This window comes from Geotrypetes seraphini, chromosome 1 (genome assembly GCF_902459505.1).
Source record: "Geotrypetes seraphini chromosome 1, aGeoSer1.1, whole genome shotgun sequence".
NCBI classification, from domain to species: domain Eukaryota; kingdom Metazoa; phylum Chordata; class Amphibia; order Gymnophiona; family Dermophiidae; genus Geotrypetes; species Geotrypetes seraphini.
Window position 1 is genome coordinate 219,916,725 of NC_047084.1, and position 18,860 is coordinate 219,935,584.

Genomic DNA, 18,860 nt, shown 5'->3' on the forward strand with positions numbered 1-18,860 from the left:
TGCCTCTCTCTGGGCTGGCTCCCGAAGAAGTGGCTGGGCCCAGGCGGCGATCAAACAAGTTACCCCGCAGATTCGGGGGAGGGGCGGCGCGGTGCACTGCAGGGGTGCAATCAAGAGCTGCAATCCAGTTGGGTTTTCAGGATTTCACCAATGAATATGCATGAGATCTATTTGCATGCACTGCTTTCATTGTATGCTAATAGATCTCATGCATATTCATTGGGGAAATCCTAAAAACCCGACTGGATTATGGCCCTCGAGGAGGGACTTTGACACCCCTGCTCTACTGATTAACAAATTTCCTTAAAAGATATAATGTTTGCTATAACCAAATTAGATAAGACTTTACAGAAAAAATCTATCACATTTTAGTAAATTTTCAGAGGAATCTGTGAGTAAATTCATTGATCAGGATACAAGATTAAATAGGCTGGAGAAGAATTATGGGAAAGCTGAATCTCAAATTAAATCTTGTCAGTTAACGCAGGCATCTAATAGTAAAAATAATTTGATGATTCACTTTCAATTGGAGGCACTTGAGAATGCTTCAAGATCTAATAATTTGAGACTACTAAATGTTCCTGTTATTCACTTTCTATCTTCAAGGGAATTCTTTAAAATGTATGTAAAGAAAGTGGTTACAGTTGTTAATTGAGGATAAAGATATTGTAAATGTTTATTATATTCCATGAGGTAAAAAATTAGTTGTTCAGGAAGGTGAGGTAGATAATACTCATACTACATATAATTTTGATTTGACAAAATTCTTAGAAAATTCTCAAGATAAAAGCAAGAGCTCAATTCAAGTTTCAAGTTTTCAAGTTTATTATGGGACTTGATAAATCGCTTAATCGGATATTCTAAGCGATTTACATTTAAAATTTACAATGTAAAATCAAAGAACAATAACAATGCAATACATAATAATACATACAATTTAAATAATGGCTAAAATACTCTAAATTTGAACATTGTTAAACAATGGGAAAGGAGGGATGAAATATAATTTTAAAGTAAAGAAGAAACATTAAGGGAAAATACAAAAAGGATATAGTTAAAACAGGTTTAACCAAATAAATATAATTCTTGAAGTATAAAATTATGTAGAAAAGGCATCTTTAAAAAGGAAAGTTTTTAACTCAGTTTTAAATTTTCCAAAGTCTTTCTCCTCCCGTAAAGTAATAGGGAGGGCGTTCCATGTTTGAGGTGCCGTACAAGAAAAAATAAGTTGTCTCCTTGTATTAATAATTTTTAATGATGGGATCGTTAGCAGATTTTGTTCGCTAGAACGTAAAATTCTCTTTGCAGAATATGGAATAAGCGATCTATATAAAAAAGCAGGGGTCTTATTAATCAAAGTTTTAAAGATAATTACACATAACTTATAAGTGATTCTGTAATTAACAGGAAGCCAATGAGCCTCTTTGAGAAGTGGTGTTACATGATCAAATTTTTTGGAATTATTTATTAATTTTATTGCTGTATTCTGTATAATTTGTAATCGTTTTATTTCATATTGTGCAATTCCTTTGAATAAAGAGTTGCAGTAATCAAGTTTAGAAATCAACAAAGAGTGAATCAGTATAGTGAGTGATTTAGCACAAAGGAATTTCGAGATGGAACGAATTTTACGTAATCTATAAAAGGTGATTTTCACAATGTTGCTGATATGATCATGGAAATTTAGTTTGTTATCAAAAATTACACCTAAAATTTTTATATTTTTAACTAATTGTAGGGGAACATTATGAATTGAAATGGGATGAACAAGAGAAAAATTCTCTTTCCAAGGAAATAACATAACATTGGTTTTTTTAATATTGAGAGCCAATCTGTTTTTGTCTATCCAATGATATACATGATCAAGTTTCTCATTAATAGATGAAATTTCAACTGTATTATTATTATTTAGAGGGTGTAATAATTGTATATCATCAGCATATGCAAAAACATGAAATCCAACTGATTGGCATAATGTCATTAATGGAGCTAGAAAAATATTAAAAAGTAAGGGTGAGAGAATAGATCCTTGTGGAACCCCATGAGAAATCTGAGATGGAAGGGATGAAGAATTATTGAAATTAACTATTGAAGTACGCTCACTAAAGTAAGATGTGAACCAAGCTAGAACTTCATCTCTAACCCCAATAGATTGAAGTCTAGCAAGGAGTAATTGGTGATCAATTGTATCAAACGCTGCTGACAGATCAAGATAAACTAACTACGGTTGTTGTCAATAGGTTGGAGACTTGGTTGTCTATCTTCGCTGCCTGAGTGGCCAGTAGTCCATTGTATAGTTTTTTCCGTTTTACTTCTTGGATTGAGGGTGTGTTTGGTGAATGGGGTGTGTGTTTTTCTATGCCTGGTAGAGGTGGTTTGGATGAGGCGGTCGTTTAGGTAGGTTGGGCTGTCTCCATTTATAGTTTTAAATAGTATACAGAATAGAATTTAAATTGCATTCTTTCCTGGGTTGGAAGCCAATGAGAATTGATGAATGCCTCAGTAATGTGATCATGTTTTTTCAATGAATAGACGAGTCTCAGAGCTGTATTCTGAATTGTCTGTAGTTGTTTAATCATTATTGCAGGGCAGGGGAGGTAGAGGATGTTGCAATAGTCTAGGATACTTAGGATTAGAGATTGTACTAGGAGCTGAAATTGTGTTTTTTCGAATAATTTTCAGACTTGTCTAAGGTTTCTCATAACTGCGAAAGATTTCTGTATTGTTTTGTTACTTTGTGGTTGCATGGTGCAGCCTCTGTCAATAGTCATATATATAGGTAAATTATTCCAAAGAAATGGTGAAAGAAAAAAAAATAAGCAGATTTGTGTGTAGTTTTTTAATGAGCAGATTTAGGTGAAGGAAGAACTAATCAGAATCTAAAGAACGTAAAGAACTCGACGGAATATATGGTAATGTAATTATAGCTAAATAAGGGGGTTGCCCATTGTGTAAAATCAAGCATAATATCTTAAAGGAACATCTAAATTGGACTGGTAGCCAAGGTAGTTGAATCAAAAATGGAGGGATGTGATCATATGGTTTAGCTGCAAAATTCTGCAATGTTTGCAGACGACACATGCAGATATTAGAAATGTCACAATATACAGAATTACAATAATCAATCCTTGAAATAACAAATGCATGTAAAAGGGTGTACAATGCATGGGAGTTTAAATAAGAACTTATAGTGTGAATACGCCTCAACCAATAATACTCTTTTAAAGAATTTGTGAAACCTGTTTATCAAAGGATAAGCAAGAATCAAATATTACATCAAGATAACAGAATGATGTAAATGGAGTAAAATCAATTCCAAACAATCAAATTTTTTTGAGTAGGCGGTGTTAACATACCTGAAATCCAGCAAACTGTAGTTTTAGTTGGATTAAGCACCAATCCATTAACGGAAAGCCATTGCGCAATTGATTCGGTACACATTTGCAAGGAAGATACTGGAAATGTTAGCAAAATATCATCAATAATCAATAATCAACACACATATCCTTTGGAACTTCACATTCAAATTTTTCCAATGTGTTGATCCTCAGCAGGCTTATTTATAGATTCTATATTGGTAAGATTTATACCACAGCATCTGCATTCATCATTGGATCACTTTTTTCCTTTTTATCTTTATAATTTTTTTTTTCTTTAATCAATCTTCTTTATAATACTTTATAGTAACAGCCACTTATCTGCTCAAACTCAGTAAAAGGAGCGCCTCTCCCAACATGATCACGTTTCAATATAAACTTCTTCAGGGTCGAGGCTCCTCCGTTACACTAAATATCAGGTTCTCCTTTTGAGAAGACTTTGTTCCTCTAGGATGTATTTTAAAAAACAAGCAAAGATACTGAAAATACAGTTTAAACAGAGGGGATACCCCAATTAGATTATCCAATCAGCTTACTTAAGAGCTAAGTATGCTCAAAGGGAGTTATTATTAACTCTGAGTCAGAAGGAGGAAAAGCAGGAGTTAATTTATATACAGAAGTTCTCCCCCTATCTAAGAAAAATAATTCTCCACCATTGGCTCGTGATACGGTTGTTTGATGACATGCTTGAACAACCGATGTTTGTGTGTCAGAGAAACTGGAATATTGGTGAAATGTTGAAAATGACAGAGAGTAAGAAGAAAAGAGGGTGTTAGCGGGAATGTAGACAGTGCCAATGGTGCCCCTTGGCAATGACTGCTGACCCAAAGACAGTTCAGTGGATACATACCCGGGATTAACAGAACATAAGTCAAGAGTTAACACAGAAACTGACACAGCCCCCATTGTTAATCTTTGGAAGAGGATGAACCATACTTTGCAGGACATAAGTGGAGAGTTATAGCTATGGTAGTAGTAGGAAGGGAGGGAGGAAATTATACAAAAAACTTTTAAACCTAAAAGAACAACAATGGATATTTAAGTTTTATTCAGTGGTCCCTGAGGGTTTACACGAAGAAATTGATTGGATGTCTGTAATATGAACAATATTGATTTCAGCTTTCCAAGAAAGAACAAGTGCACCACCTGAATAGGGGGGTGGCGAAGACAAAAGGGCTGAGCCCATTGCCCAGGAGCAGGAAAGGAAAGGGAAGTGGAGAGAAGAAATCAGGGGCAGAGGAAAACAAGGCCTAGAGGGCCCAATTAGGGACAGGACACATAGGGGACGTGAGAGTAAGGGTGAGGCGACTTGAACTGAAGCGGAAGCTTCAGTCCGGCCCTTGCCAGGGAGCGTTGTGGCGTTCCCTCCCTCCCACCCCAAAGGAAAACCAGTCGTAGCCATAGATGCAACAGCGGCAGAAAAAAGCATAGGGGGGTCATAGGCACAGCATACAGATAAGAAATAACACTGCATTACAGTTGATAGCAAAAGATGTGGCTACATATAGCCTTGCAGAAGCAAGTAAGGTAAGCACTCAGAGGCTTGCTTGTCTCCCTGCTTGGACAGCGGGGAGGCCGTGTAACATGACTTCAACAACCGACAGGTGGATGACCCCTCCTTGAACAGGATGGGGAGGAGGCGGGGCAGCTTGAACGGCTCTCCCATGAGAACAACGGTGACCCAGCCAGAGATGCTGGGCAGGACACGATCAGTTGATGGTTGTAAGGACTGAGATGCAGCAATATGATGTTGTGCCTATGGTATAGCGAATATGATGATATGCATTGGTATCTAAATTGTTCATGGTAAAAGTTTGGGTATGTTGATATTCGTAGTTTTGTAGATGATGTTTGTAGTGGGGCATTTACGGCTGCGGCCATTAATAAATCCACATATTGTCGAAGAACAGCGTGTCTGTGTAGTACTTATAGGGTATTAAGAGTGGGGTGGGGGACAACAAGTGCCGAGTGCCAATTTTGTAGGTTTTCCTTTCTACTAGGAGGATTTGGAACAATGATGCAGGAAAATTAATGGAAGATGTTTGTTGCGACTAAAGCATAGTTGATGCCACAATTAGAATCAAGTACCTGTTCGTTGCACATCACTAAGAGTAAATACAAAAAGGGATCTGATGTCAGACGCTGTAAGAAGAATTAATGCTGATAGTCACTGTGGAGCACGGTTTAAATCACCAAAGTAATGGAGAAGAAAAAGTAATTGAGTAGCCTTTGAAGAAACTAGTGTAAAAGATATAATCAAGAGATAATGTCTCCAGTTATAGTATGTATGTAGTTATATTACAGTTGTGGACCTTGAACCAAGGCATGAATTTTAAAATGTTATTTTTTTCTTTTTAGTGTAACGGAGAAGCCTCGACTCTAAAGTTTATATTGAAACATGATCATGTCAGGAGAGGTGCTCCTTTTACAGAGTTTGAGCAGATAAGTGGCTTTTACTATAAAGTATTACAAAGAAGACTGATTAAAGAAAAAAGTAATAAAGATGGTCGATGCGATAACGATTGAAGCGCCTAAAACATCCCATGGGAAAAAAAATGCAAAAAATGCAGGGAAGGGGTTTTGGGAGGTGGGGACCTGATCCTTAATCTTGGAAACTGTTAAAAATAACTTTTAAGGACCCTCCTTCCCCCAATTTTCCTCATAGAAGCATGGCACAGTGAGAAAGGCTATTACAACCTGTGCTGGAGATGCACAGAGAAACCTCTAATCAGAGGTGAGAGAAGATTTCTGCCTCAGACAAGCCTTGAATATAACAGATGGCTTGTTTCTTCGGACTGCCCTCCAGTTCCTGACGTGAATCTGGACCCTCAGACCCCCCCCCACCAGAGACCTGCAACAACGTAGGGGAAGGAACACAGTCAGCCCCACCATGGGAACCGCTCAGTCTGCGCTCAAGCCCACTGAGGACAGAACCTGGGGCGAGCCGCTCAAGCCTACTGTGGATGAACCTGGGGCGAGATTTCTCCAAAGACCCTGAACTCCGAGAACTACTCATACAGACTGGCCACACAGAAATCATGCAAGTCATATGCCTGTGGGCTACAGACCTCAGACCTGAGAGTTTGTATCTTTTCGCAGCCAGAGATGCCTTGGAGTGACCGGGATCCTCTGTAGCACTAAAAGCATCCAACTAGATAATAAAAAAAAACCTGGTCCTATTCCAACATCACTTTGTGTGATCAGGACCAATTTAATTCTCAAAAATCTTAGAAGGCTAAAGGCTCAGAAGATAGTTCACAAGGATATAAGCTAACTGTTTACTGATGATGCTAATTACCCTTGCACCTACTCTGCAAATGGTCACTTATGGATTAAGGATGTATCCCTTGCAGGAATCTCTCAAGATGGATCATGCCTTAAAAAGGTATAATATAACCTCAGAAACTTACTCACAAAACAATTTTTTCAGAGAATTTAAGAACAAAACCAGCTGCAAAATTTATACCCTTGACTGATTAAGATCAATTTCCTTATATCTTGAGTCCCTCCACAAAGATCAAGGAAAAAAAACCTTAATTATTGACCATCTCACCATATTCAGTACTATTTAACCGGCCAGGAAAGGGTCCTGGTCAGTTAAATAGCGCTTAGCCAGCTAACCGCTAATATTTAGTGTGAGTTAGCCAGTTATTTCCATTGAATGTTAACATTTAGCAGCTAGCCACTAACCTCCTATGTCACACAACTTATCTGGTTAAGCACAAATATTCAACTTTAAATCAGTTAAGGTTAGCAGTTAAGATAGGCTGCATAAATAGCAGGCCTATCTTTAACTGCTATGGGGCTCATAATCGAAAGAGAAATACATCTAAAAACCGGCCTAAATCGGCACTTGCACGATCAGTAAGACAAGTCGTCCAAGTGCCGATAATCGACCCAGATTTTAGATGTATTTAAAAACAACTTAGGCCTTGTCAGTGATGCTGTACACCCAGAGCTAAAAGGGGCATGTTAGGAGAAGTGGTGAGTGCGGAATTTGGGTGGGACGTGGGCCGACCTAGACTTAGTCGTACTGCAAGTACAGTGGTGCCTCACACAACGAACTTAATCCATTCCAGGAGCAAGTTTGTTATGTGAAACGTTCGTTGTGTGAAACGCGTTTTCCCATAAGAATACCTGTAAAACAAAATAATTCGTTCTGCAGCCCTGTTGTCCCATAAGAATACCTGTAAAACAAAATAATTCGTTCTGCAGCCCTACATTTCCCTCCCTCCACCTCACCTCACATGCAGAGCCTGCCAGCCTTCTCCCTCACCCAGCCGCACGATCTCAAAAAGCTGTGCACGCGCAGCTGCTGGAGTTGATCAATGTTCTCTCTCCTGCAACTTCCGGTTTCCGGTTGCGTCAGAGGAGAAGATTGAACAACAGAGCATGCGCGCATGTGCTGCTCTTTGAAAGTGTGTGGCTGGCCGAAAAAGAAAGCCGGAAAACTCGGTTTTTAAGGTAAGGTGGAGGGAGATGATGGAACACTGCATTCAGACAGGAGGGTGCTGCTGTTCCCGGCTCACATTAGAAAGCGGCGAGAGTAGTTCCGCCCCCCCCCCCCGGGCCCCTCGGGCGACTTCGTTGTGTGAAACGAAGTTCGTTATAGGGAGCAAGACAAAAAGTTCGTTATGCGCAGCGTTCGCTGTACGAGGCGTCCGTTATGCGAGGCACCACTGTATAACCAAAAGTTTAACGAGACTGCCTAGATGGAACTTATACATAGTGACTTAGGCCATCTAAAAACAGGTCTAAGTGGCAAAAAGGTATCCAAAGTGACCAGATAACCACAGCAGACACAAAGTACAGACCCCCCACACACTCCCCCAGTGATCACTGATCCCCCCTCCCAAACTGCCATAAAAATCAGAATAAAAACATACACATCTGCCTCCAGAGCATCAGCACCTGGCATAGGAAAGCCTAATAGAACTGCACAGAGGTGGCTTAAGTGGTCTGGGGGGTCAGCTAGTGAACCATAGAGAGGAAGACCCAGGCCCATAAGCCTCTCTAACCACTGCATTCATGGTGAAGTATGTGCACCCCCCAAAACCCTTTTGTACTGCCATATAAGTGGCACTTGCAGCCATAAGGGCTATTGGGGTGGAAGACAGGTGGGTATTAGTGGGTTTTGGGGGGCTCATCATGACCTATAAGGGAGTTGTGGTGAGATGTTTATGTGGCACCCTTTTTGTGAAGTTCACAGTAGTGCCCTGTAAGGTGCCCCACTATTATGTTGCCATGTCTTGGTGTCTAGTCCATTACTTTGCTGACCCCTCCCACTTCCAAAAGGTCTTGTTCTAGGTGTTTTTGACTTGGATGAATTGTTGGACGAGAATGGGGTATAAAGATAGACGACTTAGCAGTCTGGACGATCAAATTGCTAGACGTATAATTAGATGACTTTCAAAAAAAAAAATGAGAATGGACTTCTGACACTGTCAATTTTGGGCAACTAGCAATTTAGGCCCAAACAGACTTAGACATTTCTTTTGATTATGCCCCTCCACGCACTTAACCAGTTAGTGCTGAATATCAGCTTAACCAGTTAAGTTGCCACGGACAAAACTGAAACTGAATGTATAACATCCGTCATTATAAAGAGTCCAAGATCTGTTCAGTTGCAAAATACAGGTGATTATTAGTAACATGTTTTTCTTTCTGGAGTTTAGGATGGGCTATTAGTGATTCAAGATACATTTTTCTCCTCCAACCTTCCCATCCCTGGCAGTGTCCACCATTTCTCTTCTCCTGCCTCCCTTTCTCAGCTTGGACAGTTTCCAGCATTCCTTCCTCCCCTCCCCCCTCCCCCGTGATGACTAGCTATTCTATCCTCCACTCCCTGCTGACTGGTGTTCTGGATGAGTGTCAAGCAAGTCTATCATGTATCTATTTTCTGTATGATTGCTCTGATGTTTGATTTTGGTGTTCTATTTCTATGTATTCTTTGATTTTAGTTTTGTAAACCACTTAGATCCTCTGTTGGTGAAGGCAATATAGGAAGTATAATAATAATGACTTGCATTTCTCTCTTCCACCTTCCACCCCCTCGCATTGACCATATTTCTCATCTTAACTTTTCTCCGGACTAGCACTGACACCAAGCTTATGGTGCTGGGCCCATGTGGGCCTTGAGCATCTAAGCATGCCATGCAGAAGCTTAAGACTTCAACTGGCCTAAGAGACAGGCTGTCCAAGTGCTGATAATCAAACCAACCTTCTGGATGTGCCACAGGACTTCTTATGCCTCTGAATGCCTCTGTGTGCCCAGAGTTGAAAGGGGTGTATCTGGAGGAGTGATTAGGGCAGGATGGGGGCCAACCTAGTCTTAGTCATCCTGCAGGGATAATCAAATGTTTTACTAGACATCTTAGACGAAACTTAAATGTTGTGAGCTACATGATGTAAAAACAGGTATAAGTGCCAAAAATATATCCAAAGTGACCAGATAACCACTGCAGAGACAAAGTAAAGACCCTCATGTACTCCCCCAGTGTTCACTGACCCCTCACACCCCCACAAAGATCAGAATAAAAAAGTACATACCTGTCTACAGAACATCAGCACCTGGTATATGAAAGCCTAGTAGAGCTGCACACAGGTCTCTTAAATAGCATGGGGGGGGGGGCTAGTGAACCATAGAGAGGAGGACCCAGGCCCATAAGCCACTCTAACTACTGTATTCATGGTGAAAAATGTGAGTCCACCAAAAAACTCCAAAACCCTACTGTACTGCCATATAGGTGCCACCTGTAGCCATAAGGGCTATTGAGGTGGTAGACAGGTAGGTATAATAGGTTTTGGGGGTGTTTTGGGGGGCTCACCATGACCTACAAGGGAGTTGTGGTGAGATTTTTAAGTGGCACCCTTTTTGTGAAGTTCACAGCAGTGCCTTGTAAGATGCCCCACTACTCTGTTGCCATGTCTGGGTGACCAGTCCATCACTTTGCTGGCCCCTCCCATACCCAAAAGGTCTTTTTCTAGGCGTTTGGGACTTTGACAATTTTTTGGGACGAGAATGGGGTATAAAGATAGATGACTTGGCTGTCTGGATGATCACACAGCTGGATGTAGAAGTAGAAAAATATTTTGGACATATTTTTCAAAAATGGATTTTAGACGCTGCCAACTTTGGGCGACTAGAACCCGAGGCCCAAAAGGGACTTAGACCTTTTTTTTATTATGCCCCTCCACGTGTCCAACCAGCACATGCTTATGTAACCGTAACAGTCACTCCTGTAAGTACTAGTATTTTGCTGTTCTAGGCAAAATGTGGTACAAAGCTTCAACAGCCAGCATAAAACATCCTCAAAAAAATTTTTACCAGTAGACTCCCAATTCTTAATCCAACTCTTTAATGTAGAACTCAAAACAAAGAAAATAAACTACAGTTCAGTTGTTTGGAAACAATTGTTGCCTTCTGTAAACAAATTCCGTATCTAGCCACCTCAGAGGCAAGGAGATGACCAGACCTCAGCCACACTGAGAGGGAAAATTGTGGAAATGTAGGAGTGATGGGGAAGAATAGGGAATGAATGATGATGGATGGGAATGGTAACAAATCCTGAAGGAATCACAGTAGATTAAAGGAGATGTTCAGCCCCTAGAACAGCTGATGATCACAAGCATGCAAAAGAAGACCAACTTTCTTCTACTGCCCCAGAGGAAGGCAAAGAGGGCTGGCTACTATGCTCTTAAAGCAGATAAATTAATTATAAAATGAAAAAAATGTACAGAGAAGGCACAAGGTGCTGCCCATGTGTCATTGTACTCTCACATGAAGACCTTGGAGATTGTGTTCCTTCCTCCCTCTCCCCTGTTGTTGATTGGACAAACATCCAATCCATGACTCTGCCTTGTGTCTTTCTTCCTGATTACAGGGCAGAATCAATTGCACTCTAGGACAGAAACTCCCACAAAGGCTTTATTTCTTTATTTTGCCTGGGGTTTAACCAAAGCCCCCAAATCTTTTCCAAGATTTTAGTCCACAATCGTTTAAATCACAACCTCACAATAAATCACTATAGCAGCCAGAAATAAAAATATCAAAAGCAAAAAGTAGCAGAATAAAAAAAGAGAGACTACCATGCAGTTTCTGATCTGACACCTTCTATGTGACTTCATAATCTTGCTGCAGCAATAAAAATCAATACCACCTTCTTGCAGACCATACTAAAATCAGATAGTTTGTCTCCCAAGCTTTATTCCAAACTTGCAGCAAAAATAAGTTTATTCCAAAGTAAAACCTTGGCAGCAAAACTCAGTTTGTCCAAAACAGTTCAGCAAATCAAGTTCTCAGGAAACATATCCTATCAACGAAACTCAGTTAATCCAAAAACAGTTTTCTTCCCTTGATCTCTGGGGTGCAGAGTCCTGCCACCAACTCCTTCAGTCTCCTGACTTCTGCTTTCTGCCTCAGCTTTTATACTGCTTAGTCCTGCCCCTTTGGTACCTCACCCTTCTTGGTTGTACTAAGACTAGTCTTTCCCTTGTGTTCTAGAGTGTTGGGGAATATTCTATGGTTGCTGTTTCATCTCTTGTGCTCTAGAGTGTTTGTGATGTTTCTCTGAGATCATAGTGCTCTTATATTGACCTAACATCATTTTACTAGGAAGAGAACAGAACACACATTCATACTTGTAGATTAAGAATTGTAACTAGTCTTTACATTCAGACATTGGCAAATCACTGATCTCGATCAACTCGGTTGTACCACTTTCAGATAACACAGAGCTAAGTTTTCTCCTTCTACACTCACCAGCCCTTCTCTACTAATTTATGACTCAGTCAGTTGACTTGATATATATGATTTGGTTTTCTTTCTTAGATTACTTCATAATGCAAAGGTCTGACCCTCCTCCTGCTCACATAAGGTTCCTTCTAACAAGCCAGTAATTTGTGGGAAAAAGTCAGGACCAACACTAAAACCCTATCCTGAGGGTGAGATACCCTCTTTTGGGTTCTTCTATCATAGCACTGTAAGAATTTTGCTGCCACTTTGCCTACTGTAAATTCACATTATGATTTATGGGGGTAATGGCACAATCATAGAGACACATTATGATACAGAGACAATGAGGACATTTTTATAGAAGTACACAATTTTATTTCTTAAAAAATATATGAAAGATTTATGATGATGTAACATTTTCTATTGCTGTTAAGAGCTCACTGCTCTGTATATAGCACTTCCTGACAAAGATCCTTATGAGAGGCTCCTGAAAAAATTTAAAGAGTCATGGGATAGGAGGCAATGTTCAATTGTGGATTAAGAATTGGTTATCGGACAGAAAACAAAAGGTAGGGTTAAATGGCCATTTTTCTCAATGGAGGAGGGTAAATAGTGGTATGCCGCAGGGATCTGTACTTATTTATAAATGATCTGGAAAATGGAACTACCAGTGAGATGATTAAATTTGTAGATGACACTAAACTGTTCAAAGTTGTTATAACACATGCAGACTGTGAAAAACTGCAGGAAGACCTTAGGAAATTGGAAGACTGGGTGTCCGAATGGCAGATGAAATTTATTGTGGACAAATGCAAAGTGCTGCACATTGGGAAGAATAATCCAAATCATAGTTATTGAATACACCTTGGGGGGTCAGCACTCAAGAAAAAGATCTGGGTGTCATCATGGACAATACACTGAAATCTTCCGCCCAATGTGCAGCGACGGCCAAAAAAAGCAAACAAGATGCTAGGAATTGTTAGAAAAGGATAGTACACAAGACTAAGAATGTTATAATGCCTCTGTATTGTTCAATGGTGCAACCTCACCTTGAGTATTGCATTCAGTTCGGCTCTTCTTATCTCAAAAAAGAGATATAGTGGCACTAGAAAAGGTTCAAAGGAGAGTGACCAAGATAATAAAGGGGATGAAACTCTTGTATGAGGAAAGACTAAAGAGGTTAGGGATATTCAGCTTGGAAAAGAGATGGCTGAGGGGAGATATGATTGAAATCTACAAAATCCCGAGTAGTGTAGTACGGGTATAAGTGGATCGATTTTATACTGCATTAAGATTTACAAAGACTAGGGGACACTCAATGAAGTTACAGAGTAATATTTTTTAAAACCAATAGGAGGAAATATTATTTCACTCAGAGAATAGCTACACACTGTAATGCATTGCCAGAGGATATGGTAAGAGCAGTTAATGTAGCTGGAGGAAAAGGCCATAGTCTGCTGTTGAGACAGACATGGGGGGAGTCATTGCTTGCCCTGGATCAGTGGCATGGAATGCTGCTACTCTTTGGGTTTTTATCAGGTACTTGTGACTTGGATTGGGCTCCATGAAGATGGTATACTGGGCTACTTGGATCATTGGCCAGACCCAGAAAGGCTAGTCTTATGTTCTAGAACTAAATTCTGCACTTCAGGGTTGACAGCTTTTATTCAATGCTTGGTGCATACTTGCTGATTGGGGAAGTGATATATAAATCTATTTAATTACTGTAAATACTTACCATGAAAGGTCCTGAGTTATCAGGGCTCATGTCATCTTCTGCAACCCACTGGACTTTCCAGTATAGATATGTTAAGATCATTTTCAGCAGAGTTGTGTTACTAACAGGGCAGTTTTTAAACCATTGCCCCTATGGGAGTGTTGGCTTACTTTCAAGAAATGTCCAATATGGAGTTTTCCAATGCACTATCGAACCCAAAACCAATCAAATATGGTGTTCCTTAAGGGGTTCTACTATCCCTGCTATTTTTCAATCTCTATATTAGATCTGTCCTTGATATAACCTACACTTCTGTTGAGTTAGTTAAACAAGTTGGAAACAAGTTGGATTTTTGTCCTATATTTATTATTTATACCACTCAGTTTCAATTCTTTGAAGTTTCAATTCCTTGATATAACCCACAAATACCAAATACAGATTCACTCCTTCGCGGATGACAACCAACTATATCTACCGCTAGGAGAAATTTGTGACTCCTAGGTCACGAAACTCTTAAACTGCCTCTCGGAAATCAAAAACTGGATGTCATGTTGAGACAGACATGGGAGAAGCCACTGCTTGTTGTGGATCGGTGGCATGGAATGCTGCTACTATTTGGATTTTTGCCAGGTACTTGTAACTTGGATTGGCCTCCATGAAGATGCAATACTGGGCTAGATGGACCACTGCTCTGACCCAGTAAGGCTATTCTTAATTTACCTCTCAGTGTACGATACCATGTACTGTCACTTCACAATTAGCATGGGTGCATTTTCCTTCACCTAAAGCAGGGTAGGGAACTCCGGTCCTCGAGAGCCGTATTCCAGTTGAGTTTTCAGGATTTCCTCAATGAATATGCATGAGATCTATTTGCATGCACTACTTTCAATGCATATTCATTGAGGAAATCCTGAAAACCCAACTGGAATACGGCTCTCGAGGACCGGAGTTTCCCACCTCTGACCTAAAGAGATGTTAAGTACATCTGCTGTAAGAACATAAGAAGTTGCCACCACTGGGTCAGACCAGAGGTCCATCGCGCCCAGCGGTCCGCTCCTGCGGCGGCCCATCAGGTCTGTGACCTGTGAAGTGGTTCCTGACCATTTCTGTAACCTACCTCTACATCTATCTGTAACCCTCAATCCCCTCATCCTTTAGGAACCTATCTAAACCTTCTTTGAAACCCTGTAATGTGCTCTGGCCTATCACAACCTCTGGAAGTGCGTTCCATGTGTCCACCACCCTCTGGGTAAAAAAGAACTTCCTCGCATTTGTTCTAAACCTGTCCCCTCTCAATTTCTCTGAGTGACCCCTTGTACTTGTTCTCCACAGTCTAAAGAATCTGTCCCTGTCCACCTTTTCTATGCCCCTTAGGATTTTTAAGGTTTCTATCATGCTTTTCCAGGGAGAACAGCCCCAGCATTTTCAACCTGTCAGTGTATGAAAAGTTTTCCATACCATTAACCAGTTTAGTTGCTCTCCTCTGGACCCCCTCAAGTACTGCCATGTCCTTCTTGAGGTACAGCAACCAGTACTGGACACAGTACTCCAGATGTGGGCGCACCATTGCACGATATAGCACCATGATGACTTCCTTCGTCCTGGTCGTGATACCCTTTTTAATGATACCCAACATTCTGTTCGCTTTCTTTGAGGCTGTCGCACATTGTGCTGATGCTTTCAATGTAAGTAATTGTAAATAACTCATAGTAAATAATTTTTTAGTACTGTAGCTGAAAAGAACATGCTGGGCAGAATGGAAATTTTGAATATAGTTCATGTGTCTATTTCCTCCCTAATGCATGACTCTAATACACAAATTATCCCCTCTTTTACAAAACCATGTTAGCAGCTGCTATTTGGCCAAAGCCCAGAAGCCTTTAAAATCCCTTTGGGCTTCAGGTCAGATACAGTAGTAGCCCGTACTATCAGGCTTTGTAAAAGAGGGTTTTAATGAGGTATACACAAGATTAAGCATGAAATTTTACTTCTTCATTTTTCTTTAAGGAATTGGTAATACAATGGAAATTTCCAAAATCTTATTAAATTGCAAAAGAAATGCAATTACAGCTTTAGTTGGCACCCTCAATGTTTCCTTGCATCAAAAAGAAAATGCACAAGGGTACAAGCAAATCCAAGTAACTCTGCCAGAATAGTCAGTCTAGGAATTCTAAACTTTTGATGCAGCTAATTACTTTAAGACAGGTTTTCTTGCCAACTCTGACCTCCTCACTGTGAAATCACACATTTTCACAGTCATTAGTGGTATGCAATTGTAACCTCTTCATAACAAAAAATGAAATGAAATGAGACTACTTAAGAATGCCATGAGAATATAATCACATAGGGCCTTTTTACTAAGATGAACTAAGAAATAGACAACGTGTTTTTAACATGGAACTTTCCTGTGCACTACTCCTTTTCTAGCACGTCCCTAAAATAGGGCTCTTTCCTTGTTTATTTTTGTAGATCCTGCACTAATATTTTCATTTGCTCATTAAAATGCAAAAACATTAATATGGGAGCAGTAAGTGCTTCTGCATTAATTTAGCAATAGCCTGTTGGCATACAATAATATGAATACACTCGCTAGTTAACACTTCCATGCAATTCTCCATCCATGACAAACCCTCTCAAAAAAAAAAAGTAGTTTGAAAAATATTTAATACACAGAGTGCATGCAAACAAGCAAAATACCATAAAACACTTTATTGCATTTTGTGGTAGCCTGTTTTCACACACTAAGCATGCATTAGGGCTTAGGCCCTGATTCTATATAAGACATCTAAAGTTAGGCATCTAGATTAGCATGCGTAGCCAATCTAAGCACCTAACTTAACTTTTATAATTGGCTTAATCATCCCCCCCCCCAAAAAAAAAAAAAAATTAGTTGGTAGGCGCCTACCACTTTGAGGTATGCATCTACACCAAGGTGCCTACTGGCAAGTAGGCAATATTAGTAGCAGATTCAGGGCAGATTTTGAGTGTGGTTTCATCGAGCCACCAATAGGCACCTAGCTTAGATGCGCTCATTTAGACTAAGAAAACACTGGCCTACATGGCAATGAAAATATAGTTTTAACTAGTCTTATAGCCCGTTACATTAACGGGTGGTAGAATATGTGTGTGTGTGTGTCTGTCTTTATTTCTTTCTCTCTCTCTCCTTAACCTGTTTCTGTATTTCTGTCTTTCTTTTTCCTCGGCTGTCCACCACCACACCTTGCCTGCTCCTCTTGTCCATTCTCCCTTCCTTTTACCTCCCCTGTGTCTACCACCACCCCTTCACTGCTCCCCTTATCCAGCAGCAGCCCTTCTCCCTTTGTTTTACCTCCCCCCTGGCCAGCAGCACCTCTTTCCTGCTCCCCCTGTCCAGCAATAGGCCTCCCTTCTTTTTTCTGCCCCCCCCTGTCCATCAGCACCTCTTTCCCTGTCCAGCAGCACCTCTTTTCTGCTCCCCCTGTCCAGCAGTAGGCCTCCCTTCCTTTTTCTGCCACCCCTGTCCATCAGCACCTCTTCCCAAGTCCAGCAGCAACCCTTATCTCCATTCTTTTTTGTCTGCCCTCCACCGACATCCGCCTCAAGCCACCGCGGCATGCAGGCACCGACAGCCTCCATGGCCTGCAGGCGCTGATAGCGGGCTCGAAAGCGGAAGCGCCAGCACCGAATAGCTAAAAGAGAGAGAGAAAAGTTTTTGGCGGGTATTGGGTACCGGAGGGATCCCTATCTGCCGTTGCCCGGCGCGGAGCGGCATGTGGGACTTGGAGGAGTTGGCCCAGCACTGGCGAGCGGAGTTCCCAGGTGAGGAGGCTCCTGCGATGCAGCTACTCTCCGTGCAGGACATGGAAGTGGAACTGAAGCGATTCAAGGGCAGCCTGCAGAGTCTGCAGCGAGAGCTGGCCGAGGAGAAGTTCAAAGTCGTCTATGGGAGTCCGTGAAGTGTAAGATGCATGGTAAGCGCGCATGCGCACTCTTACCTGCCACAGCCCGACAGATCAGGGATTGGGGAAGCACGCGGTAAGAGTGCGCATGCGCGCTTAGCATTTTATTATTATAGATGCCCACCAGTGCCTAAGAATGCTTAAGTGCCACTAGGCATGATTCTATAAACAGTGCCTAGCAGATGATTGACAACCACGCTCAATGACACCTAGGCAATGACACCTAGGAGCTAGGCACCATTTATTGAATCAGGGCCTTAATGCCTTTAGTAAAAAAAAAAAAAAAAGGCCCCATGTTAATGAATTATGTTCATTCAACCGCAGTGTACAGCTGAAAACTGGCAGATCTCAATTTTCAGCTTCCTCTGCTAGCTATTGTTGGTACCTGTGCTGGGCCCTTAGCCCGTGATTTCTGAATCTGTGTCACCCCAAGGACCTCTGATTCATCTCTACTGCCCCTCTGTGACCTCAAGGACCTCAAAAATGCCCATGCAGATCTCTGATTCATCTCTGCTGCCCCTCTGTGACCCTCCAATATGATGATCCTTAGTCCAAATCTCCTTCTCGCTGCCTCTATGTAGTCCTCAGGATTCTGGCTCCTTTGTCAACAGCAAGCAATAACCAAGTAACTGGTTTCAGCATCCTGGCTCTCTTTCATTTCTGATCAACAAGATTTTAACAGTCATACAGCCACTACAGCTAGGAAGACCATTCACCAAAATTATGTTCATTCATATTTGGCTTTTAGCAATGATCTTTCTTTGTAGATTACTCCAGTCTTCTTGAATGCCTGATTCAGTTTTACTAGTGCTATAAGGATTTTAACTACTCCTCTATGAAGATTACTCCAACCACCTTGAAGCCTGATGCAACCTCTTCAGGCAGGTTAACATATGGTAGTTATGGTTTAACCATGGCAACTTAATGTTGCCCACTAGGTTTATTATGTGTGGATGGGCATTTTTGATGTGACATCTAAACCCAACTTTAAATGTTTTAAAAAAAAACATCTAAATATCAAATGAATAAAATAAAAAGAGGATAGTAACAACACAAAACTTTACAGATCTAGAACTATAACTTCATTAAGATGA

The 18,860-nt window shown here is 40.8% G+C and overlaps 1 protein-coding gene across 4 annotated transcripts in view; it reads right to left on the bottom strand.

Moving 5' to 3' along the window:
* GRXCR1 (glutaredoxin and cysteine rich domain containing 1) overlaps nt 1–18,860 on the bottom strand; it is a 239,129-nt gene that overhangs the window by 67,988 nt on the left and 152,281 nt on the right. For 3 of the 4 annotated variants that reach the window (XM_033946415.1, XM_033946395.1, XM_033946405.1), the window contains one exon: nt 3,357–3,455. The exons of the other annotated variant lie outside the window; for it this stretch is intronic. In XM_033946415.1, coding sequence (XP_033802306.1) covers nt 3,357–3,455 — 99 coding nt within the window. The remainder of the gene's footprint in view (nt 1–3,356; nt 3,456–18,860) is intronic. 4 annotated transcript variants of the gene reach the window in all.